General features: G+C 39.6%; 2 protein-coding genes across 2 annotated transcripts in view; both read right to left on the bottom strand.

The window, feature by feature from the left end:
* Window positions 1-993: 993 nt before the first annotated feature.
* TMEM42 (transmembrane protein 42) lies at window positions 994-8357 on the bottom strand. The gene is made up of 3 exons (XM_080339065.1): window positions 7847-8357; window positions 2395-2541; window positions 994-1580 (listed from the first exon to the last, which is right to left on the bottom strand). Exons 1-3 carry the CDS (start codon window positions 7955-7957, stop codon window positions 1437-1439), a joined length of 402 nt encoding a protein of 133 aa, XP_080195191.1. The 5' UTR covers window positions 7958-8357; the 3' UTR covers window positions 994-1436.
* A 1165-nt stretch (window positions 8358-9522) lies between these two features.
* KIF15 (kinesin family member 15) overlaps window positions 9523-25465 on the bottom strand; it is a gene marked incomplete at its 5' end in the record, with an annotated part of 34830 nt that continues 18887 nt past the window's right edge. Inside the window, 18 exons of the mRNA XM_080340566.1 lie at window positions 9523-9650; window positions 9957-10088; window positions 10499-10664; window positions 12208-12245; window positions 12835-12907; window positions 13607-13713; window positions 14158-14322; window positions 14573-14677; window positions 15638-15784; window positions 17890-18012; window positions 18872-18976; window positions 19947-20033; window positions 20292-20367; window positions 20803-20888; window positions 21906-22056; window positions 23383-23548; window positions 24117-24222; window positions 24968-25075. Of these exons, the coding sequence (XP_080196692.1) occupies window positions 9588-9650; window positions 9957-10088; window positions 10499-10664; window positions 12208-12245; window positions 12835-12907; window positions 13607-13713; window positions 14158-14322; window positions 14573-14677; window positions 15638-15784; window positions 17890-18012; window positions 18872-18976; window positions 19947-20033; window positions 20292-20367; window positions 20803-20888; window positions 21906-22056; window positions 23383-23548; window positions 24117-24222; window positions 24968-25075 (2004 nt within the window). The 3' untranslated portion in view covers window positions 9523-9587. The remainder of the gene's footprint in view (window positions 9651-9956; window positions 10089-10498; window positions 10665-12207; window positions 12246-12834; window positions 12908-13606; window positions 13714-14157; window positions 14323-14572; window positions 14678-15637; window positions 15785-17889; window positions 18013-18871; window positions 18977-19946; window positions 20034-20291; window positions 20368-20802; window positions 20889-21905; window positions 22057-23382; window positions 23549-24116; window positions 24223-24967; window positions 25076-25465) is intronic.

Genomic DNA, 25465 nt, shown 5'->3' with positions numbered 1-25465 from the left:
GCTCGTCCCTTGGAGGGGAGGACTCTTGGGCATATGGTGTGGAGAGGCAAAGGCTTCGCCCCTCTTGGGACATGGCTGCCAGATGTGATGAGCTAGGGTGCTGTCCTTCTGGGGGCACTGTCTTTTCATCTTTCTGATACAAAGAAGGAAAAGGCATGAACCCAACTCCAGTGGCATTTCCAGCCGTGAGTCTAGTTTTGCGCTTCTGCTGGACACGGCACAGATCTGCCAGTCACGACAAATCTGACAGGTTCACAGAAATGTGTCCTTAGGTTTTCTGTGCATGCCACAGCCGTGATTCATTTTCTGTGGTTACAAGGAGACAGAGACAAGCTGGCAAGCCCAGAGCAAACAAGTGATATCACCAGCATGATGCATACATCTATAGGCATCATTATATTTGTTGATTAGGGACGCAATTAAAAAATTCCCAAGTAAAACAAGATGTGCGGGCAGGGGCAAGAAGTCAATACCTTAGAAGTGATGATTCCTGACACACGCGCCGTGTCGACAGGCATCTCATCCTGAACACAGAGTAATCACTGACCCAAAATTTAGTATGTGTGGGTAATAGTGATATGGTTGGTTACATCACACAAATGGGAATTGGCATCATCCAGAGCTGTACGAAAAATGTTGTCTGAGAAACTCAATTCTACCAAATGTTGAAGCAATTGCCAACTTAAGTGGGGCAGGGGGGATGTGCTGAACATGGACACTCTCAGTGAAAGCAGCTGTTCATAAGCAGTCTGTTGTATTCTCCCAAAATTACAATGGTGATCAAAACCCCATCCTGGTTAAGAGTTTAAAGGAAAGAACAGAAACCTTAGAGTGAGTAACATGTCAGGAACAGGAAAGTGGGAATTATAACAGTCAGATACAAATGGCAAGTTAAAAGGTGTGTGTGACTGATACGGGAAGCTGAAGGAATTAATGAAAGGCCCCACAGCCTTAAAGGCAGCAAGAGCTCCAGGGCCATTTAAAGAGGCAGAGAGGAACATCAGGAACAGCAGAGCAGAAATATCAGCTGCCTTCAGTGTCTACTTCTGATTGCTCTTCTATTTCGGGACAGGTCCTCTGATGGAAAAGTACTGATGCATAGGCACCTTCCACAGCCACCATGTTTACTTTTAGCCTTCCCCAAACCGAGAAAGCTCTGCAGCCACAGGGTGTGAAGAGGAGGAGCAGCTGATAAGCCTCTGGCCCTGATCTCCAAAATACTGACTCAGAGCAGACCAGCTCCCTCCGAGGCTGTCACTGCCACCACACCACCAGCCTGCTGGGACAGACGCTATCAGCGTGACTTTGCAAATTCAGCAGGTGAACGGGGCTCAGCAGGTCCATGGCTGGTGCATTCAGAGCTGGCTGGGGCCCAGGGCCACTGTCATGAGGCAGCAATGAGGGGTGCCACTGTGCCATGCCCCCTCCCGCAGCCATCACGCCGCCTTCTTCTCCGCCGGGAGCTGGGCTGGCCAGGGCGCAGCGGTGTGCAGCAGCACGAGGCCGCAGAGCGTCACAGCGAGGCCGACCCACCACAGAGGCGTCCACGTCTCCCCGAAGAGAAGCTTGCCCAGGATGGCCTGAAAGGAAAAGACAAAGTTTTGTTAGGCCAAGTTGCCCCAAAGCCTCCTGCACTATCAGAGCTGCAGGGACTTCTGCTGGGGGAGCCGGCCCTGGAAAAAACTCCTGCTAGGACCACCAAGAGAAATGGCTGCTGCAGGTGATGCCAAAGACAACCTGCTCTACAATCCAGCCGGGAAGCACAGCCATATTGCAGACCCAAACCAGGATTCTGGCAGGTGCAAATGTGTTTTGCTGCCTTCCAGCACCTCTCAGGAGCCACATGTCCAGTCAACTGGGTGACTCCAGTTGATAAAAAATGGCCCCAGTGTCTTAGGTTTTGTACACCACCATGAGCTGGCTATGAGTTGTTGGAGCACAGGAACAAAAGTGGACAGCTGCCAAGAGTGGAAAGTGAGCAGAAAAAACCTGCAGGTCAAAATGCTCTTGCTGTCACTAGAGGTAATGCATCTTCACACCCAGATAGGGTGGCTTTGGCTTGTCACAGGTGAGGTGTTGCGATGAAAAAGCAAAACGAAGCAAAGCTCCCAGCTCTGGCTCTCACTGGCAATTAGAAAAGTTCAGTAAACTGTACAGCTGCTGCAAAGCACTGCACTGGGCAGCAGCACCCTTCCTCCTGCACCAGAAATAATCCTACAGCCTCTGCCAGGAACAACAAGCAGAGCAGCTGAGGCCTGACACAATCATTTCACATCCGCCTGTATTTGTACCTCTTCCTTTACAGCCAGCGATGCTGGTCACGCATCCAGCTTGACTGTTCCCCCATCGCTGTGCTCCTCCAGGCTTCAGCACCTGGGGAAGGGATCTACTCACCGAAAAGATGAAGTTGGAGGCCGTCGTTGTCACAGAGGCAGCGGCTGAGGAGGAGGAGAGTCGCAGGGCTTTTGCAAAGACCGTCCACATCACCGCGTTGCACACAAACACCAAACCAACCCCGCCAACGCGAAGCAGCACAGGCGTCTGTAGGACAAAAGGGAAAAACCCGTGTGTTTTCACTGACCGTTCATCCACCTCCCCTATTTCACAGGCATTTTGGAGCAAAACCTAATGGCTGGTATTACACGAAGATGAACATATTAAATCGCAGAAGGAAACAGAAGTGAAGATGCTTCTGCGAGAAGCTCCTGGATGGAGCATGACCCTGGCACGTCCTGCTGTGAGTCCAGGCTCAGACTATGAGCCGGGAAGTTGTGGGACAGTGTACAGCAGCTGCCAGAAGCCAAACTCCAGAAAGCTCTCAAGCTCTAGATGTGGTCCACACACAATCCAGTGAAATGCCCTTTGCTCATCACTAGGTGTATGGAAAATGGCAGAATTTAGCCCTGCCAGAGAGGTTGTCAAAGCTGTATGTGTTGGCACTGCCTGTGGTACAAGACCTGTTGGTTGTGAATCTGGGCTGAGACCAGTGTGGTCCCAAAACACTGGTCCTCACCACCTCCCATGACCTGGCCTGCCTTACTGCTGCAGCGACAGCAGAGCAGGGTCCTCTGGGACAAAAGTGAGAGCTGAGGGGCTTCGTGCCTTTACTTTGCAAGCTCGCTGCAGAGCAGATTTACTGAGAGCTCACAGGCGGAACGATTCACAAACACTCAGGGAGCACGGGAGGGCAAGGGAAAGCAAGGCTTTATCTAAGCCCATAGTGATCATGCCTTCACGGTCCGTCACCTCTCTCAGTCCGTGGTGAAATCCATCTTGAAGCAGACAGAAAAGTAGGTGTGAAGCTACCAAGAAGCACAGCTGAGAGGTGGCACCTGCCCTGCAGGAACGGCTGCACCGCAGCCCCCTGCCAGCAATCCAAGTCAATGGAGGCCACCAATCGTGCTCTGCTCCCACTCAGAAGAAGAAATCATAGAATCAGAGAATGTCCTGAGTTGGAAGGGACCCACAAGGATCGTCGAGTCCAACTCCTGTCCCTGCAAATGACAACCCCACAGTTCACACCAAGTGTCTGAGGGTGTTGTCTAGACTTACTAAGTAATCCCTCAAGTCCTGAGTCTAAGTCATTTATAAAGATATTGAAGAGTGCTGGCGCTAAGATGGATCCCGGCGGAACCCCGCTACTGACTGGTTGCCAGCCCAACATAACCACATTTACTAGAACCCTTTGAGCCGGGCCCATCAGCCAATTGCTCACCCACTGTACTGTGTGTTTACCCAGTTGTGTGCTGGACATCTTGTCCAGGAGAATACAGAATACTGTGAGAAACAGTATCAAAGGCTTTACTGAAATCCAAAAAGATCACACCAACAGGCTTCCCTGGCCAACTACGTAGATAACCTTGTCACAGAATTAAATTAAGTTTGTTAAGCAGGACTTTCCCCTCATGAACCTGTGCTGGCTGGAACCAATGGCTGTGTTGTCTTTCAGGTGTTTTTCAATAACTCCCAGAACAATCTTATCCATAATTTTGCCAGGCACAGAAGTGAGACTGAAAAAAATTATTAACCACAAGCTAGGGCAAGCCACAGGGATTTCTGAAGCAAGTGATACAAGGTTAATAGGAAAAGAAAAGGAAAAGGGAAAAGAAAAGGAAAGGAAAGGAAAAGGGAAAGCAAAAGGAAAAGGAAAATACTGTAAAGCAAATCCCTGCTTGATGGCTGGCACGAGCTCTCAGAGGCTAACCCCTTCCCAGTTATGGTGTTTAATCTCATTTTGCCCCACTTGTGGCAAAAGCCTCCAAACTATCAGGACAACAGTAAACAATCAAAACCAGTTCCCATCAGTGAAGCACTTTGCTTTCCAACTGCTGCCATGGCAAACTCTGCAGAGAGGGGCAAGAAGGACATCTATCCCCCACTTGCTACTGGCCTTCTATAGAAGAAACCTGCTCCCATGTTAGAGCTCGTGGGATGAGGTTTGCCTCCCAGCTTCACCCTCTGCCTGTGTGACCAGGCAGTTTTACCTTGCTCAGGGCAGCTGGGTACATCCACATATGCCTCTAGTGGGTTGGCAGACTTGGGAGTCAGGAGATGAGAGGGGAAAACAATTTTCTGTGTTTCACCTAAATTCAGTATATTATTTCTGGATCAGAAAGAGCTTACTGAGGTACTCTGCTAGGAAAAAAGGGCTTAAGAAAAAGAGATCTTGCCACTGTTGTTAGCCACCCGCCCAAAGGTATAGAGAGGATGGAGCCCAGGCTCTTCTCCAACGTGCATTGGGAAATAAGAAGATGCAGCAAATGAAGATTAGAACAAGTGAAGTCTTGATCTGAAACAAGGGGAAAAAAATGTGATCGAACAGAGGTCATGTGCTCTCAAACCTTGGAGATATTAAAAATGTGACCAGAGAAGGTCACAAGCAACCTGTTGCAGAGCAGCGGTTGGACTAGAGACCTCTGGAGGTCCTGCCCAACCAGAATTAGTCCATCAGTCTACCAGTGCTGGAGCAAAGCTGGTTCTCACCATCACAGCAGCTGAGCTATCTTGAAAAGTGACCCTGAAACCATGGGTTCTTCTTCTATTGCAGAGCCAGGGAAATCAGCTGCAGTGAGCTCGGGAGATGGCATATGCCCAGAAGGAAGGTTTTCCAAAGAGAGGTCAAGTCCCTCTGTGTCCTGGGCAGAGGGGCAGTCATCGCAGTGGCACGTCAGTAGAGAGATAGGAACACCCCCAGGTGTTCCCCACAAGGAAGGAGGGAGGTATAAATTCCTCTCCTGCCAAGGGCTCAGCCAAGTCAGTCCAGTGAGTCAAGTATTACTGTTCTGATTGCTTTTCTAAGAGATTAATTTCAGTGTACATTTCAGATAATCTAGAATCACTCCTGAAGTGGCAGAAGTAATTTTAGATGAAGTTGGGCAGGGGAGAGAGGAAAGCAAAGGAAAACTTTTGTTCGAGTGAAATGACCCCTCCTGGTTAAGGCCACTCTCAGGCTGGACTGCCATGACACATCCTTCTGGCCAGGAAATCCATCTTTGTTCCACTGTTGAGCATCCTGTTACCCTACGTCATAACCTCTTAGAAGCGTCAATACACTTTTAACATTTGCTGCTGCATTCCACACTGCAAAAGTGTTGGCTGCTCTCTTAAGACTTATTTTTGTATTTCTGTTGTTCTTCCTCAAGCACAAAATTCCTTGAAACTCTGTCACCTTGTAGCTGCTCTGCAGACAGGCCTTTGTAGCGAGGATGCAGGATTCAAAGAGCGAGCCCTCCGAAACACTTAAGTGCAATTTAAACTACTAAGATGATTACGGCATTTACTTAGAACTGTTAGTTTTCAAAACCATTAGTTTTACAGTTAAACTGATTTAGTTCACAATTATCACCTAGAATGGACTTGAAGGAAGTAACTGGAGGAACCAATTTGTTCCAAAAAAAAGAAGAACACAGAACCAGAGCATAGCTGAGGTTGGAAGGGACCTCTGGAGATTATCTAGTCCAGCCCCCAGCTCCTAAAGCAGGTTGTCCAGGTCTGTGTCCAGACAGCTTTTGAATATCTCCAAGGATGGAGACTCCACCACCTCTCTGGGCAACCTGTACCCTCATCATGAAAAAGTTTCCTGATATTCAGGGGAAACCGTCCAGGTTTCAGTTTGTGCCCATCGCCTCTGGTCCTCTCACTGGGCACCACTGGAAAGAGCCTGGCTCTGTCCTTTGTGCATCCTCCCTTCAGGTATTTATACACATGGATGAGATCCCTCTGAGCCTTCTTTGGAACAGGCTGCCCAGGGAGAAGGTTGGGTTAACATCCCTGGAGCCGTTTCAAAGGCATATAGATGAGTTTTTCAGGGATGTGGCTTAGTGCTAGAGTTAGGTTATGGTTGGACTTGATGATCTTGAGGGTGTCTTGCAACCTAAATTATTCTATGACTCTTCTCCATGCTGAACAGTCCCAGTTCTCTCAGCCTCTCCTCACAGAAGAGATGCTCTGGTCTCTTCATCAGCTTCGTGGCACTTTGCTGGACTCTTTCCAGCAGCTCCATCTCTTTCCTGTACTGGGGAGCCCAGCACTGGACACAGCGCTCCAGGTGTGGCCTAACTAACTATTGCTGAGTAGAGGGAAAAGATCACCTCCCTTGACCTGCTTGGCAACACTCCACCTCAATGACATGACACTTTGTCACAGCACCTTAAAAAAAAAAAAAAAAAGTGGCCCAAAAAACCCCCAAAGAATGGGCAATATTTCTATGAATTTCAAAGGAGAAAGATTATGCAGAAAATATGTCAACATTTTCAGTAATTCCATGCTCTGCTTTTCTGGCAGTAGAAAGCACAATCTTTTTGGGTAGGATTGGGAACAGTATCAGGATTTTTTAAATTCTCCTTCCTGCTACCTTTTCTGATGTATCAGAAAGGATCAACAGAATGGGCAAGTACTGAGTTTTCACTTTTTTAACCATCTCTAATAACCACAAAAGTTGATTTTCTTTTTTCCCTGATGCAAGGATGGATTTTTTTTCAGATCCATTTTCTCTTGTGGATTCTCCTTTGGGTTTCAAATCCAAATGTACATTTGCCATTTGAACATCAACCCCTGCTCTATACCTAAATGAGTCTCCCCGATGCGTTTTTATGACACGTGTGTGCTGTCTGCCTCAGCATCTCCCCATTCACAGCCCCTGTGCAAGAATTCACCTCTCCAGGTGAGGAGAACATTGTTGCATGAGGTGAAGGGCCAGCAGTCCATTGTAACTTTCAGCACAATGAGGTTTGAGAAACACAACTGAGCTAAGGATCCTTCACAAACACCCAAGAACTCACCAGATGAGCACATGGGCTCAGCAGCACAATGGAAATCAACCACTCCACCTCTTTGCTCGTTACGAGTGAAAAAGAGAACAAGAGAGGGAGCAGGGCAGCATTATTAGCAAAGCGGAGGGCCAACAACAAGCTTTTGATACTTAAGTGTACTGACATCCTGCTTTTAAAACAGAGCTGACATAAAACCACTGTGAAGGCACTTTCAGAGTCAGAATTGGCTTCAGGCGTTCCCATACCACGCTTGGTTTCTTCTGTTTCATATACCAGCAGACTCACTCCAGTCTGCTCGCTGTCTGTTTACATTAACACCGCACATTAGTCAGCCCTGCAGCAGCTACAAGGCCAGGCTGCCTCGACAGGTGACTCACGGCTGGGCTCTCCGAGACCGCCTCAGTTTCCCAGCAAACCCCTCCGAAGGCAGGTGCAGGGCGGTCCCCGGAAGGGCACCGGGGAGAACCCGCCTGTTTCTTCCCCATCACGGAGGCAACACGCAGCGAAGCCGCCCACAGAACACGCGTTAACTCACACGGAAGCCGCTTCCCTGCTCTGATTTCCCCGTTCCTTACCCAGCCTCCGGCCGCCTCCCCGCCTGGCCCCAGCGCCAGCTTCGCCGCGGCGGCCGCCGCCGCCCCCAGCAGCCCCGCGGCCGCCGCTGCCGCTCCGCCGCCCGCCCGCATCCCCGGGCCCCGCCGCGTCCCGCCGCCTTCCGCCTGCGCGGGGCGGGCGGGACGGGAAGGGGCGGCCCTGCTGGGCTGCGGTGCTGGAGGAGGGGGAGAAAAGGAAATGCATCTCTGCAATGTTCATTTATATACAAAAGCTTTATTTTAAAAAAAAAAAAAAAAAAGAGTATGAGGACAAGAGGTCCTGTTGTAGACAGAACACAGAGTAAGGTTCACGGGTGAGCAAACAGGGATCGAGCCTCCCCTTCCCGGGAGCGGCAGAAACCCCTGTCTGCGTGGAAATAGTCCAAGAACAGTCACACAAACAGGCTGAGGAACATTTATAAATGCAGAAGATGTCAATAACAACAACGACAGCAAGCCAACAGGAAACAAAAGCTTTGTGGTCCAAGGCAAACCCCTCTAAACTGCTATTACAGTAATTGTTAATTACTTCTGATTTCTATTGTTGTCTACAGAAAAAAAACAACTCTCCAATTTAAGGGTTTTTTATGTCTATACTCCACAAAGTGGAAACACATCCACACAATTAGGTAACTTTAAAAGTCCTACATAATCTGGGGGAAAATCTGCTTTCCCTCAGCTGAGTACTGAAATACACACTAGGAATATGCTGCAGTTAACACCTTTCTCTTCATTCCCTTTCGCCCCATCGCTTGCAGGCAAAAGTAGTACTGTCCAAAGTAGCCAAAAAAAGAATTATGGCATTACTGACAGTAAAAAAAAAAGGGGGGGCTAAACTCACGAGTGTGTTATATTAGTATATAAGCCAATGTTTTTGTGTCCCACTAAAGAAGTTCCAGTTATTTGCAGTAAATCTTAAGTGCGATTACATAAACTTATGGTGTACTCGTAAAATGTCCTGCATATTTTCAGATCTTGTTTGTTAACATTTCTAACTTGAGTTTGATAAGAAAATGATTGCAAAATACTTTGAAAAAATTTCCTATGATGCCAATGTAGAAGTCTGCTATAAATTTATACTGGGGAAAAAAATGTTTAAAAAGCATGTTAATTTCAAACAGAGAAAGACTACAAAGCCAGAATATATTTATAGTACTATTTACAAGTCTATTACTAAATTCACATTCATGCTTTATGAACAAACTTCAATATTAAAATTATTTTTAAGCAATCCAGTAAAATTGCCCTATGTTTTAGCTAAAACAAAACAAAAAACAAACAAAAACAAACACACTAACTCAAAGAAATTGTGCTTTTAGAAATTTGGCTCTGGTGGAAAATGTAGCGTTTCAGAAGAGGCTGAAACCTGAACAAAAGCACAAAAGGAAACAAGAACGCAAGTGTGTTCCCAGTGAGAAAGCTTTTCCTTAGCAAGGTACCAAAGGGTAAAAAAGTTTCAAGGAAGTATCTTCCAGCACCTACACAAAATCAGTTTTTAAAACGTTATAGGAAGGCGTTAATATTTCATTGAAAGCTGCCAACTTAGCTGGAATAAAAATTCTTCACTAAAGATATTGCCAGTAAAAAAATCCAGAAACTACTTAATTATTACAGGACTACAGCAAAAGTCAAGTTTGATACCTGGCTTTTGCTTATTCTGTACACTTTAAAAAGATGGCTCTGCAGTTTCATTTGTGTCATTATAGTTGATCATTCTGTCTACCTATGTCACATTTTTTTTTGATTCCTTCAAAAAAGCATTTTCAATTCGTAGTTTTTCAGTCTCCTGTAAAACAGAAAAAACACGCGTGTATTAAGGAAATCATACTCACTTCTTTCGTATTTCTAATTAAGTGGTATCTACACTTGTTCAAGTATTTTATACACTATGTACCTGAGGAAATAAAACAGGGTGATTCTTGTCTGGGGCCTGTGAGGAGGCAGACCAGCCATGACCACCAAACTACACAAAATCAGAAATATCTACTAATACTCTCCAACAGAAGAGCAAGAATTTTAGTTTCCATTCTCAAAGCTTATCTCTCTTCTATGTCAGGCCATTACTCCATCTGTATTCCACTCGGCAACTTACCTCAGTAAGTTTAGCGTAATCTTTCTTCAGTTTCACAAGATACTGAATCTTCTGGTTTAGGTTTTGATGACCAAGTAATTTCCCATTCTCCTCGGTAAGAGAGTTAACTCGCTTCCTCAGCAAGTCCATTTCCTGTAATAGATACATTGTGTACCTCTTAACTGCAGCCCCTCCTCCTTCTAGAAGAAATAGCTTCTTTACAACTATTGACATGCTAAGATTTAAGTTTGTTGTAACATATGATGCAAGAGTTTGTTCATTCAGGACACACATATTTATCTTATGTCTCCTTAAGTACTACACTAGATCCCTCTAAAGGACAAAAGCATCATTTGATTTGTACTACAAATTGCAACAGTGATTTCCATACCAAGAGTTCCACTAGTGCAGGAAACAGCGTTACAAATATCACTAAACTGCAAGACAAAACATTTTCAGAGGCAGTCTTTGATCACTGATTAATTCAGATTATCCAATTAGCAACAGCTCTACCTCTGCTGAATAAGATTCTGCTGTAAAGACAACAAAAAAAATTATAGAACCTTTCCAATTCTGTCTCTCTCTTCATACATTTCCTCCAGTTTTGATCTAATTTCTTCTTTTTCATCAAATGCTTTCAGCTCCAAAGCTCTTGTTCGTTCCATCTCCAGAGTCATTTCAAGACAAGTATTCTCTTTGATTTTGAGGGTGTTTTTGGTCTCTTCTAATCTGCCAATACAAAAGCATCATATAATATTAAACCCCAACATAAATGGCATACAACTGAATTAGTAAGTCAGCCTTGGACATGTAGGCAGCCTCTTCTAAAAACATCCTTTAAAGACAATTTATTTTCCCTAGAACTCAGTGCTAACAAAAGGAAAAACTACATTCTGCTTCACAGCTTGTTTGATGCAATATCTTAATTGGTTGGTGTTTTGGAGTTGCTCTTCTTTTTGGAAGCATGCTGTTTCCATACAAGTCCACTCATGAAAGAAAACAGAAGCTTCACCTACAAGAACACTCAGAATTCATCTAAGGCAGGTAAATGTGCCAGATGAATTCTGCTTCTCTTCCAGTTTCTCCTAAATTGCTTGTTTGTATATGACTTTTCCCCAACAGCCTTGTTGCTCAGAAACATCTCTGAACAGCTCAGAGGTGACCTGAGCCTGTTTGGCCCAGTTACAGAAGGACCACCACTTCAGATAAGGTCTTGTCTGCTGAAAATGTTTTAACTCTATCACGCTCACAGAATATTAAACCATGCCAAACTTAGCAGTCTGTCTACTGATCATAGGAACCTTAGTAATTTTGCATGTCTATTCAAATATGACAAAAATATTTCAATTTATGCAATCTTCTTTTTTTTTTCACTGAAGTCTAGTGTTAAAGACCCCCTAAATGAAAACAGTATTCGCTTGCTGCATTTCTCAAGACATTTTCTTGGTGACAAAAGTGTCTTTTTCCTTTTTGTACAATATTTGTTTGTATAAGACACTGTGGCACTGTTATAAAGTGTATTTCAGAGACCAGACAGGTATGAAAACCCCAATGAACTGAACAGCAAAATAACCCCTAATTAAGTATTGGGTTTCCGGAGAACTTAGTTATTTTAAAAGTAATTTATATTATGTGCATAAAAACGGTTTTCATCCTTAAAAAAAGTTATTTACATTTAATGGAACGCTTTCTACATAAGTAACACAAATATTAGGAGATTCAGCCACTGTGAATCCTGAAGCAATACAGATTAGGAGAAGAATAACAGGAGCAACATTTTCTCTAACAATAAACAATGCTTATTATTCAAGTTGAAGAACAAAAACTAAAACAAATATAGCATAAAACCCTCAAATAATTAGATTAAGTTTAAAATTATAAAATATTTATGATATTAATAAAGAACAGTATTTAAATTAATTCAGATACAGAATGTACTTAGAATCAACTGCATATAAAATAATCCAAAAATGATAATTTTCAATAATTCAACATGTCCCTTCCAATTTAAGATTCTTATGGTTCTACCTATTTCAGAGCATTTTCCTGATAAAATGCTGCCCTTTTATAAAATAATAGATAGTAATAGATGCTACTACCATCTACTGATGAGAAAGAGTAAGAACTCAATGTGTCTTGCAGAAGTGTAAACATTTCCAAATTACATCTTCTATAGTTTTAGATCTTGGACTTCTATTGTTAAATATACCTTTTTTTCGTATTAATGAGTTCAATACAAGCCTCCAGTTCAATGAACAATATTTAAACTTACTCTGCTTTGATTTTCAGCATCTCCTCCATTGCTTTGCTCTGTAAAAGTTCAAAAATATTAAATTCTTAATGTTTAATGTTTTGATACATATATTTAAAATTATTTGTCACTTAACTGGTGCTATGTATCTCATTCCAGATCCTACCCTAATCTTCCTACTGCCCGGTAACCCTCATCTCTAACATTCACTGTAAGTTCATCTCTTTGCTATATGCACACATTTCTAATTTCACACCAGTACAAATGACCCACGGCGATATCTCTGCCCATTCGTACACAGCAGAGCAAAGGGTTGTAACAGGGGGTTGTTCTTCTCTTTGGGAGATCTGTGGCAAGCTCTGCTGCAGCTTTGGCAGAGCCTTGACATCAGTAAGTGACACAACCTTCACTTTCCAACTCTGTGGAGATGAGTCAGGTTTAGGGATCTGAATTGGCTTTTGCTTATTGTGCATTCTGACACCCAGTTCATTGCTGTTAGACCAAGACAGAAACCTTAAGTTTCAGGGTCTGTGTCTGTTAGAATTCACTACAAATCAGTGTTTGTTTCACTGCCATGAAACAGAAGAAAATATGTTAATGCCTCACAGTGGGGAAACAGCAACTAACATGAGAAGGGTAATAATATACCTTGGCCAGTCGTTCTTCAGCAATCTCCTCCTCTTTCTCTTTGAGATACTGAACATCAGGATGTTTCTGATCACTAGGAAATCCAAGAATAAGGAAAGTTTCTCACAAACAGAAGAAACCAGTTGTAAAAACATCATCTTATCCAGATCAAACCAGTAAGTGTGTGTAGCTGTCTTGATACATGGTCATACTCAGAATACTAAACATCATGAAACAACTCTGGAAGGGTTTAAACTTTTATATTCCAAGAACATCACATTTACCTTTGTTAGAGTATAGAGAAACTAATGTTTTAATGCAGACAATTAGAAATGTAACAACTATGCAACTCTATGTTAGACAGGTTCAGGACTGAGGTAAATGTTTTGTTGTTTAATGATGTTCACATGCAGACTGCAGAAAGTAACTCCTTCCTACAAGATTGTTGTTCAGTAGTCTTGCCAAGTTAAGGAAAAAGATTGGGGTTTCCTATCTACTGAATCCATAACTGCATGAGTGATATGGCAATACATAATATACAGAAATGGCTATCTGCGTATTTTACATTCTATTTCCATTTCCTTTATAAGAGCTTGGTATATTCAAGAATTTGTGATTTAAAGGCAATAAACTTACAAGCCAGTAAGCAACTTTCATAGAAAAGGCTGAGTCAATCTCTAATTATATGATCAATATGCAAGATTGTATTTGCAATAAAAACTGAAAATTTATTTACCTTAAGGTAACGTGCTTCCAGTCAATACAGTTTTTTGTTTGTTTTATTTTACTTTACCTGTTCTTGCTCAGTCTCTGAGCTTCTACAAGGCTCTGTAAGTTCCTGTTGTTCTCCACCAATATCTGCATTTCCAGACGCATGTTCTCCAACTCATTTAATTGTTCCTAAGCCAGTGAAATCAGAAACATTGTATTTGAAGACCAAATTGCAATTCCTGTTTTCATTTCCAGTTGAGTGTATTTTTGAGTAAAACAGAACACAAAACTATTTCTCAGGAAACAACCACAGTTCTCTGGCAAAGATCTACATCACTGTTCCATTTACAGTTTTATTAGAAACTTGATTTAGATTAAGTCAGAACAGTTTCATCAGCAGAAATAACATTACCATTTGACAATAATGAATACGAAACAACTCAGTCCTTGGAAAAATGAGACATATGGACATGTCAAGCAAGTTGCTGCTATTTGCTGCCAGCTTAGGTAAAGAGAAGACCAAGAACTGCCTTCCTGCTTTAATGAACAGACTTCTAAGCAGAGCTCATTAAAAATCTGAATTCTGTCTTATTTTAACCTTACAAATTGCCTGTAGAGATTAATGCACAGTACCTTCAGCCTTAAAATTTCATCATTTTTAGCTCTTCGTTCTTCATTCAGTTCATGTACAAGGTGCTCCAGGTTTATTGCAGAAGCCCTCCGATCAGCTATTTCTTGCTCATGAGTTTCCAAGAGCTTTACCAAGTTCACATCAAAATTGGGGGGAGTTTTTGGACACTGGCAAGTTAAAAGAAACAAACCCCACAAACTCTTAGTAAAGAACTGTTTCCCATAAGTGTTGGTTACATGTTTTATTACTTATTTGGAGACATATGTTAAATTCCTGGCAGACAGATCATCAATAATACATTTCTCAATACATTGTCATTTCTGGTCCCAGCTTGAAGTCATGCTGTAAAGTTTATTAGTCCTTTTCAACGAGTTTTAACAGTTATTGCAATGAAAATGTTTCTTTCAAATGCTATACCTGAGGAAATGTTACTGAAGATGAGTCCACAAAGCAATCTATTTGCTTCATTTTTAGTTCATATTCATTCTTCCTCTTCTCCAGTTCTTCTGTCATTTTGTGCAACTATTAGAAACCCCAATTAGAATTAAATTAGCTCATAATACACACAAAATATTAAAGAAAAGAACAGCCAGATCTATTTTGAGCAAGCTTTCATACACAAGTTATATTAGATTACCTTAGACTTCACTTTCATAATTTTATATATTTATGTTATAACTGTTAGTGGTTCAATAGTTGCATGTAACAAGCATTTTCTGAAAGTCTATATACACTATATACTGTACAGTCAATCTGAATTTTGCTCTTGTTTGTATTTTATTTTTTTGCCTTGCTAACACAATTTACCTTTCAAAGGGCTTGCTAGGACAAAAACTATTATGAACTTTCCTGGCAAACATTATTGATCAAAACATGATTTGAAACAAACCAAGATTTGACTGGTATAGATATAATCAGTTTCCTCAAAGATAATATACTAACATTACAAAAATACTCTTCTTTTAAAAAAAACTTATGAAAGTTTTTGCCAATACAAATATATTACTTAGCCCCATGACAGTTGTGACAACTGAAAATAAAATTTAGACAAAGGCTTAACATAGCTATTTGGTCAGCAAAAGCTCCAAATCACTCGCAGATTGCATATCTTAGAGCTCAAAAATTATCTCTGTTACATAATTATAGTTTGTGGATAAGTAAGCAGAGGAAAAAGTAATCCCCTAGGTTACACTGCTGATAACCTTAGGTTCCTCTGTTATTATAGGTACTGATAATTTTACTCTGCTTTTAGAGTACGTATTTTTGTATCTCTAGACAAAGTATTGAAGAGTTATCTAGCCTTTGTTCAGAAATTTTGAACTACTACTACTACTTTGCTTTTACGGGAAGAAGCACTGTTTTTCACCAAGAGTACTGTGTACAACATGCTCTAAAATTCCAAGTAAAACCTTTTCCACAAGCTACAGTTAACCACATCTCCCTCCCAAGGAGCTAATTATCAGAAGAATTTCCTTGTTTTACCTGTTCCTTGAGTTCCTGGATTAGAGCTTCTTTCTTCGTTATGTCTTCCTGGGCACACTGAAGCAATGAATCATGTTTCTTAGAGGCCTCTGTCAGACTTATCAGCTGCTCAGTGGTATGATGCAAGTCTTCACACAAAAGGTCTCTCTATTTTAAATCATTGGATGAATAAAGAAAAAAAATGTCAAAGTTATTACTCTAAAGAAATTGTTTAGAGATGTTTTGGCATTGTTGCTAAGATTGCTAACAGCTACAAGCATGTCCCCTTCCCTTCCACTTATATAAATTTTTCATTTTAGCATGTTTTCCATGTCCATTGTCTTGGTTGCAGAACAAAAATGAGAATTTTTCCACAGTGTAGCTACAGCTGATACTTGTGGGAGATACTTGGAATCAACCACCGTTTTAAAGCATAAGGTATACTTAAAAAGAGATACAATTCTTTAAATAAATTCAGAAAAGAATGCATAGATTCTAACCTATGCTGAATTAGTGATTACAGCTTTTTTTAGTACACTGCTATTCTGTAGATACCTCTGGATTTATTCTAGGATTGAGACTCCCACTCTGATAGGACATCAAACCTACACAAGGTGTGTTAAAATAAAAAGTACCATTTCTCCTTCTAGGTTAAGTATCACCTTGTATTAGTTCTTGTCCAGTAAAGAAAGCATGAAGGAAATTAATAACTGATGTACAAAGTCAAAGGAGGAACACTATGATTATCAGGAGCCACACCCACAAACACCATACCCACAAACACCACCAATCCATTTGGCAGGCAACTCAATTTAGGATTCCAGAATGTCAAATTTAGATATGACCATGTCCTGGTTTTGCTAAAAACAAGACCAGTTTATCTTTTAATGAATTTTCCTTTCAGCTAAGTTCTTCTAAATAACTGTACTTTTCTGAATTTGGCTGCATGTTTTTTCAGAGACTCTTCGTTCTGGAGCTGGTAACAGTAGCAGTGGTATGCAGAAAAGGCCCAGGTTTAGACTTATTGCTACGGCAGCTAAGTTCACTGACAAATTTTGCACATCTCATAAGTGAGAGGGATGTATTTGCAAGGAGCGGCGAACAGAACAGGTGACTAAAACTGACCAACTGAGTATTCCATCTCATATACATCATACACTCTATAAAAGCGGGAGATCATGAGGGTCTCAATCTCTTCAGCTGTGGCCGGTATCTGAAGTGGACCCTGCCTGTCATGTCTGAGATCCCAGGCCTGGATCCAGACCCTGCATCCCTGAATTCAGTTCCGGTTTGCTGTAGAGTCCAGCCCAGGACTTCCAGGTGCCTGCCCTGCAGCTGCTGGAGAGGCCCTGGCTCCCTTGCTGTCCTGCCCAGGGAAATTCAAGACTGGTTTTGTATATTTTGTATTATTTTCTCCATTTATTAGTAGCATTAGTAAAGCATTTTTAACTTTCCCAACTTGCAAGTCTCTCTCCCTTGTCCTCCTATTACCTTTCCTTACTGGGGAGGGTGGGGGGTTAACAGAGAGCATCTGCCATGGTTTATTGTCATCCTGCAGTAAACGGTGGCAGATCATGAATGAAGAGAGGGGAAATTTATTTCAGAATGTTTTTTGAGAAGCAAACGCTACTCTGGAAGACTTTATTCGTGCTATTTGATTGGACTACACATACGTAATGTGGCAGATGATCTTGTAGCAATTACTTGTAAGGAGATAATAGTGGTTTAGACTGATGAACATGTTCACCAAAATAATAGTAAGAGCAGTAACAGGAAAGACAAAGTTACAGAAAGATACAGTTTTAAAAAGCAAAACTGCAGTTGGATCAGTCATGCATCCTAAATCTGTTTCCAGCAGGTGGAGCTTTCAGTTAAAATTACGAGTAAAGACAAGATGTTACTGAATATAGTAGCAGTGGTAGAAGAGATAATATTAAATATAATATATTCTTCTACCTATTTTAATTTCTCAGCTGCATCTTCTAATTTTACCATTACATTTAGCTGATGGCTCCTTAGTGGCCTTAACAAAATTAAACCAGGCTTTTAGCATAGGCTTTTCTGAAGTAGCTTATAAAATATTTATGTCAAGTAATGTGATAATTTAACAGAATTTGTCAGGTATCTCATGAAAAATTCCTCTAAGAGCAGCTTAACTAGCTTTAGTTTGAACTAAAATGAGGTTAAATTTTACACAAGTACTTTAAGCAAAACCACATCCGATTGGTCTGTTGAACAAGTAATAGTAATATACCAACACTAAATGTTTTTACCTCAATATTATCAGCTATTTGTTTTCTCTCCAAAGCTTCTCTCAGTTCTTCAATCTTCTTTTCTTGATCCTCTATGATTACTTTGCTTTCTTCTTTTGCAGCCAGAACAAGATTATACTTGCACTACGAAAAGGATTAAATTAAATTTTAGAATATTTTAGGAAAATATTTTATCAAAGAAAGCGGGCGAACCTAATACAACTAACTGTATATCACAAATCTTATTATGACAACTACAAACATTTAAAATCTCAGTGTCAATGACTAAAATCAGAATGATATACCATAGTTGCTGAATTGTACAAACTATGTTACTAGAAATGAGTTGTCAGAACAATAGGAAACGATTATTAATTTAATATGTATTAGCCACCACAACACATATTAACCACTACCACAATTATTCAAAAAACCAGATAACTACATGTAGAAATCTGTCTCATCAACAGATGAGATGTCTGTAGGACCTTTTGAATTCATAGTTCATACATTTACAGTACCTAGAGCATTCTGTTGGATGCAGATTGCAAACCAGACCTATTTTAATAAAGACATATCATATATATTAATTGTTATTCAAACTTCTAGTTTTAGTTCTTTGTTTTCAGATGTAGAACATATTAATATCAGCAACATAAAAATTCACTTCCTCAAAAATTAATTTACAATTCAGCTTCAGTTGTTGAGGTCTTAAATTGCCAATTTCTGAGAATATCTAAGTGTGACTGTCAGCTGAGTGTAGTTTACAGGATGTGAACAGGTCCCTTTAGAGACACTGCTCTTTACCCACCCCGTGGAAAGAGTTCAGTTTTCAAGACAGCCTTAGGCATAAAATGTTCAGAAGATTTCCACATGTCAAAACAAAGAAGTTTCTTTCTAAAATGCTACAGCAAGTTACACTGTTCAAGACCCATGATAAGACATGTCGTTGCCTTCCATTTCTGAAAAACTATGCCATGTCCTTCAAAATGACAGAACATACATTTATATCCTCGAGCTCTCTTGTCAGCCCATCTATGGATTCAGTTTTGTGATTAATTGAAGACCTCAGCTCCTGGATCTGTCTCATCAAGTCAGTTACAACTTCCTGGAAAAAAAAAAAAAAAAGTAGTAAATCCTGATACATTAGATATATATACACTCTACACATTTTACTACTGGACTTTTTTTGGTGTTTAATTTCTCAATCCCAAATTTCAAACAGCTATTTGAAAATGGGGCCTCAATATGCGCATGTAAAGGAATAACAGGAAATTTGCTGTTAAATCACTGGCTTTTGTTCTAAGCACATACATAAAGAATTAAATAACCTGCTGCGTTCATTTGAAGACTAGTCCTCTGATTTAGTCTCAAGCTGTAATGGGTTTCTAATAGAAGTACTATATCTTGAGGTTACATTTGTTTGTAATGGAAAAAGGCATATTCAAGAAACACCAGTGCACTGACAATATCAGATTCTTCTGACCTTATACATGACAATTTTTTTGGTTTAGCATGGAAAAAGCAAGAATTATCAATGCATCATGCTGGATAATAAACACACTGTGATTTCTTATGCCTGTTTTACATACAGTGTAAATGCTTGTACTACAGAAACTTTTGCTATTTAAGCTTTCAGAACACCAGAGTAGTCTTGTCATGCAAAAGTGCTTTCATTTTATTAATAAAGACAGTCACAGTCACATTAATATATCACCTTTCTTACCTTTTCTATTAGCCCATTACGACATGACACTGACTGGAAGGCCCTATTAATCTCAGGGGAATTATGCACCATTTATGCATTGAATGTTTTGTCCAATAGACAGCTTTACCTGGATTGGTTTTTTATTTAAACTTCAGTTATCTTGTGTTTTCTCTGAGTGCACAACCAGTTTCCTGCTATTCTGCAAACTCCATGCCGGTAAAAGGTAGAATTTATTTTACCTAGATACACAGCATGATTGCATAGAATCACAAAATTACTAAGTATCACAGAAATGGTCCTGGCTTTCAACTCTACCACAAAACATAGTTACCTGCAAAACCAGGTATCAGTAACAGAAATAAGCACAAACCTTATCTGCATCATTTGTCTTCTTCAAAGAAACAATAAACTCTTGAGCAGCAGCCAGCTCCTGTTCCAATTTCTGCAGTTTTGCTTCCTAGAAGAAATAATAATTGCGAAGGGGAGATTTAATTACTTTTAAAATATGATTTGTAAAGCACAAAGCCATGAAAAAATATGGGAGGAACGAAGTTGTTTACCTTACCATAAAAATTAAGCAGTAGTTTAACAAAACAATCTGAAACTTGAGTGCTCTATATTTATTTTGCTGATAGTCTACGAACAGTCAGTTCACCAGTAAAATTGCTATTAATCCGCAAACACATGATTTAGTCATCAAATTCTGTTGTTGTACCTGCTGCTCACATCGTGTCACCATTTCAGAGGATGGTTTCTCCACTTGACCTTTTCCAAGTACTTTCAAGAGCTCCCTGGAGAAGAAAACATATTTCTCATGAGAAATATAATCAGAACATAAGAGAGCTTTAGCAAGAATCAAGTCACATAAGTTTATTCTTATTTGCACTTAATTTTTGAAGAGTTCTTTAACTATTAACTTCTCAGTGCTATACAAAAGACTAATGGTTTAGTCACTAGCCATACACTGCTATCAGTAGTGGAACTTTATCTTTGATATGAAAAAAGTATACTTGTAATAAAATTACATTTGTCGTGTTAATTGCGTACATTAAAATGAAGTGTTGCTCTAAGTTGGATAAAATAAAAAAGCTCATTATGTAATCACCTCCACCCAGCTGGGGAAAAATACCTCTACAAACAGGATCCTCCTGCAAATACAAAACCTAGCATAGGACACTACCAATGAAGTCAGACAAAAATAAACCCCACCACTCATTAGAACTTACTTTGAATTGTTTTCTTTGTCTTCTTGTAATTGTAATGTTAGTTTTTCATTATGTTCTTTTTCTGTTTTCAGGAGTTTCAAAAGGTTCTAGAATATCAAAATATACGCTGTTATAATGAGTTACAATGTAAGGTCTTTAGAATAATTTAAACCAAAATTAAATCTAAACTCTTAAGATGACTAAAAAAAACCCCAAAAAAACCTTAGATGGAAACAAAGATCTTTAGCTTTGTCCCAGACAAGTTCAAAAGTGAACTCTTATTTATATTAAGCAATCAGATCTTTTTACTGGCCATCAATAATGATTTCATACAGCTACAAAGTTCTTCCATATCCAAGGCTTCAAAAGGGGGAAAATAAGAGTTTTCAACTGTATACTTATCTGGGGAGACTTTTCAAATTCTAACCAGGAGTTCAAGATATTGGACTATAAGGAAAGGAATTTAAAAGACTAATTTTCATCCTGTCGGTATTCCTTTAAACACCAAAAAGGAAAACTTACAGCAAACTTGCTGAGCAGGCACGGTGTACACTGCAGAAAAGCAGGCAAAATCATTTGCAAAAGCCCTTGAGCAACCTTACTGCTGTTCTGCAGTCGCTGCAGCCTGACAGGCTTTCAAGGACAGCATCAACTCAACTGCAGGACAGCGATCCACCACAAAAAGGCATAGATCACTTTAACAAGATCATATCCACTATGAACATTTTTTAGAAACTGCTCTGTAAAGACAGAATAAGTAAGCTAGTCTTAAGCTAGCACCAAGAGAAAAGGTCATCAGTATTTATTTCGGTGTCAGGATTCTTTTCCAAAGCACTTTCTTATTCCTTTACTAATTAACCCATCTCTCTCAACATTCCCATAACCATTTCTTCAGCCTAAAAACCTCCTACTTCATCATGCTATTTGGGTATTACTTGTAGCCTGCATTTGCAAAAATCTTGCAGTAAGTTTTACTTAATTTTGGGTACGTCTTCCAAATGAGATCACCAGGAAACTTGTTATTACTGTGGAATCTAGCACTGATGATACAATAACAGAATTAAACAATCTGGCTACATGAGGAACCATATAATAAAGTCCTTTAAAAGTCTTGACTGTCTTACACAAAGCTCAGTTTTCATTGTTTCAGCTTCTTGGTTTCTGTCCTTAAGTTGTTGCTTCAGTTGATCTGTCTCAAACTTTGCTACTTCTTGCAAATTGTCATAGTCATCCTGCAGGCTTGCTTTTTCTTCAAGAATCTTTTCATGTTCTAGCCTTTATAAAAACAAAAAAGCCACCCACAATATTAAGGATAAGGGCTTGTTTCACTATAAAAATACTCCAATCAATTGTATTTTATAATCTTCAGAAAATATATAGAGCACAGTTATTTTAGAAATAATTAACTGACAAATATGGTAACTTTTTAAAGTCAGAAACTGTAAAATTATGAAGGAAATTTAAGTGGCATTGTCAGATAAGGCAGAGAACTCATTCTGATCCCTAGAAATAATTTACTTCTTACAAAATTCTATAGACATTTCAGTTACTCTGTCTTAATAAAGACCTTTTTTGATTGAACTCTGCTAGAATGATCCTGAGTACCTTCATCTGCTAAGATGATATCATGCTTATTTATCCCATATAAAATGTTTATATGTTCTGGGCACATCTGTGTTATTTCTTTCTAAATTGTTACTCTGAAAACTTATTTCATTTGATCTTTCACAGAAATGAAAAGCAAAGAGGGGCAAATGAGCTGCTAAACAAGTGTTAGGATTCATGTTATTAATGGAGAATCTACAGAAAGAACATCCTCCAAAGTCACTACTTCTGCTATTACAGAAGGCAATGAAACCACAACATTCAGTTTTGATTTCAGGTTTCCAGTCTCACAATGCATCACTCGAAAAATGACTTCAGCTAAGATATGACCCTCTATAATGCACTAATGTAGTTAAACTTCCCATGAAAACAAAACAAAGCCAACCCCCAAAACAACAAACCACAAAACCAAAACCCAACAAAATAAACAAAACCCAACAACAACAAAACTCAACATAACTAAGCTACACTAATGATTAAAAAGCTCACTGGTTTTCATATCCCAATAATAATATCAGTTATTGCATACAACATACTGAGCATTTCAGGTTTCAATAGTGAAGCTTTAGTTTATTTTTATAGTTTCTTTCTGCTTGTATTTTTAGAGCAGCATCACTGCAACACCTTCTTGTGACCAGACTGAGAAGTAACACTTTCATTTTTAAGACTAAATTGCAAAAAAACAAATAAACAAACTATGCCTCTTCAGCTACTTAAGTTTTGGAGATCAGTAAGCTTACAGATATATCCTACTTAATGAGAAAATCCTATATAGCAAACCAAAACTAAGGAAACCTCTTTTTTTCTGCTAATTTCACCATGTTCTCTCTCATGGCTTTGAAATAGGTGTGGAAAGAACTGAGAAAAAAAATAATCAAAGGACATAAACACAAAATAAGAGATGTAAAGTGCAAACTCACATGCAGAAAAGAACAACTAAATCACTGGATGCATCTAGAAGGGAGGTTAAGGCATTTTACACAAGTGTCAACATACCTGACGCTGTCCAGCTGGAACTGTACGTCCATATGTCTACCAGAAAGCTGACTCATTTCTTTCTCTTGCTTTTCCCTAAAGGCACTATATTCTGATTTTACAGCAGACAGCTCCTTGTCTGCAGACTGCAGGACAATGCGCAAGTCGCAGACTTCACTTTTTAATACTGTCAAAAAACCAAACAAATATTTTACATGTTATTTGGAAAACTGCGCTAGATATAGGACTTGTAACACTACAGAACATCCTGGGAAAGTCTCACATGACTTTCCACATTTTTAGTGGAATTAACCTTGAAGGTAACACACAAAAGTAATTTGTAAATGGAAAAGGTCAATGAAACATTGACTTTAAGAACTAAGGAGTATAGACAGAATTAAAAACATTCCAGAGGATATTCACTGCATTTCCATAGACCAATATAGGACTTTCCTGTTATTTTTAGTTAGTATTTTCCTTTTAAAATACTGTATCCTGTACTCCCTTCACATTCAGACTGAAAAGAGAACCATTTTCTATATTGTATATATACTGTGCAAGATTGGGCAGAGAAAAGCTATTCTGCAAGTATTAGAGATCTTTTTCTATAAGATAAAAAAAGAAAAAAAAACAAAACCAAACCAGTGTGACTTTAACATCTTAAATCCAATTAGTTACTCAAGACGTGCTATTGTTGATTCAAAGTATTAAGACACCTCAGAACTTCACATGGAATTTCAGTGTTACGGACTTACTATCAGTCTTGCTTTGACTGTCTTGAAATTGCTTTTCAAGTGATTTTATCTGTTCAAGGAGGTCCTGACGCTCTTTACTCCAGTCATTCCTTTCAGATGAAAGAAGCTTGAGAAGAGAAGTAAAATTTTTAAATGGAAGGAAATGCAGGAGAGACTAAGTCATAGTGCTGTAAGAATAATAAAGTATTAGAGTATTTCATCAGCTGATTACAAATGCAAGATGCATTTTTCTTTAAATTTGATGTTCGACAAATCTGAAATCCATAGAAGTCAAAAAAAAAAAAAATTATTTCAATATAGCCAAAGACATTACCTTACCTAAAAAGTTCGAAAGCAACCCACAGCTTAGGAACTGAGATCTACATCTGAACAGAGCTATCAGAAATGAGACTGATCTGGGAAGAAAACAGGCCTTATTTCCTTTTTGATGTTAAATCAAACCCAGCAATTACGGAAGACTTGTGAACTGGAGAGTAAGGATATTTCAGTTCAGTTCCAACTGAGGCAAATAGTATTTTCAGCATTCCAAAGTTTAAAATTTCCTTGTGACTATTGCTGTTTTCCAGAAATCATGCAGTTGTCCAAAACTAAGCACAGACATCTTGAGTGTCTGTTTGCTTATATTTAAGATCAAGCAGGCTCAGAATCACAACATTTAAAACAAAAACCTCAAATCTGCAGTGTTAGGTTAAATGAAGACCTTATCTTCCTGCAATGCCCTGAGCTGTCACGCTATGTAAATTTTTCAAAATCAAAATGCAAGTAACACTGCAGACCTCACAGACTGTGGGAGATATCACCTTGCCGTATCTCACACTCACATATAGCCCTGTATTACATTGTACTCTCACCTCCTGTATTTGTGCAGAATGATGCTCCAGTTTATTAATATGCTGCTGAAGTTTTATATTTTTGCTTTCCTCTTCATCCAGCCTTGTCTGCATTGTGCTCAGTTGCTCCTGTGACACAACAGACGCTCAAAATTAGAACACCCATCTACCAGTTATTCTCACACACCATATGGCAGTCTGTGCATATTAAATATAAAAATATCAACTACTTTCTTTTTTCATGACCTGAACCAACAGAAAACAGAACATTCAAAAATAAACTGGTAGCTCAAGTAGCCGATTTCTCCTATTGCTAAATAAACTGTCAAAACACAAGAAAGTCCATCAGGGAATACAAGGACTGAATCCAATAAACATTTAGTTTTCAGACTCATCTTTATCTTGGAGAAATAAGACTTTTAAAAAGAAGTTATTAGAAATATACACTAGCAAAATTCCTTGCAGGATCTCTGCACCATGGTAAGCATCAAATAAGGGTTTTGGGTGTCATACCATGGT

This window comes from Nesoenas mayeri (assembly GCF_963082525.1).
Source record: "Nesoenas mayeri genome assembly, chromosome: 2".
Taxonomy (NCBI): Eukaryota; Metazoa; Chordata; class Aves; order Columbiformes; family Columbidae; genus Nesoenas; species Nesoenas mayeri.
The sequence above is the reverse complement of the archived record's forward strand: the minus strand, read 5'-3'. Positions and strand labels throughout refer to the sequence as shown.

Bases quoted from the DNA above. Each gene is read 5' to 3' on its own strand.
- TMEM42 (XM_080339065.1), bottom strand. From the start codon at position 7,957: ATGCGGGCGGGCGGCGGAGCGGCAGCGGCGGCCGCGGGGCTGCTGGGG. The intron at 2,542-7,846 runs GTAAGGAACGGG...TTTGTCCTACAG, and splicing joins GGGAGGCGGCCGGAGGCTGG to ACGCCTGTGCTGCTTCGCGT. The intron at 1,581-2,394 runs GTGAGTAGATCC...TTTTCCTTTCAG, and splicing joins CCTCCAACTTCATCTTTTCG to GCCATCCTGGGCAAGCTTCT.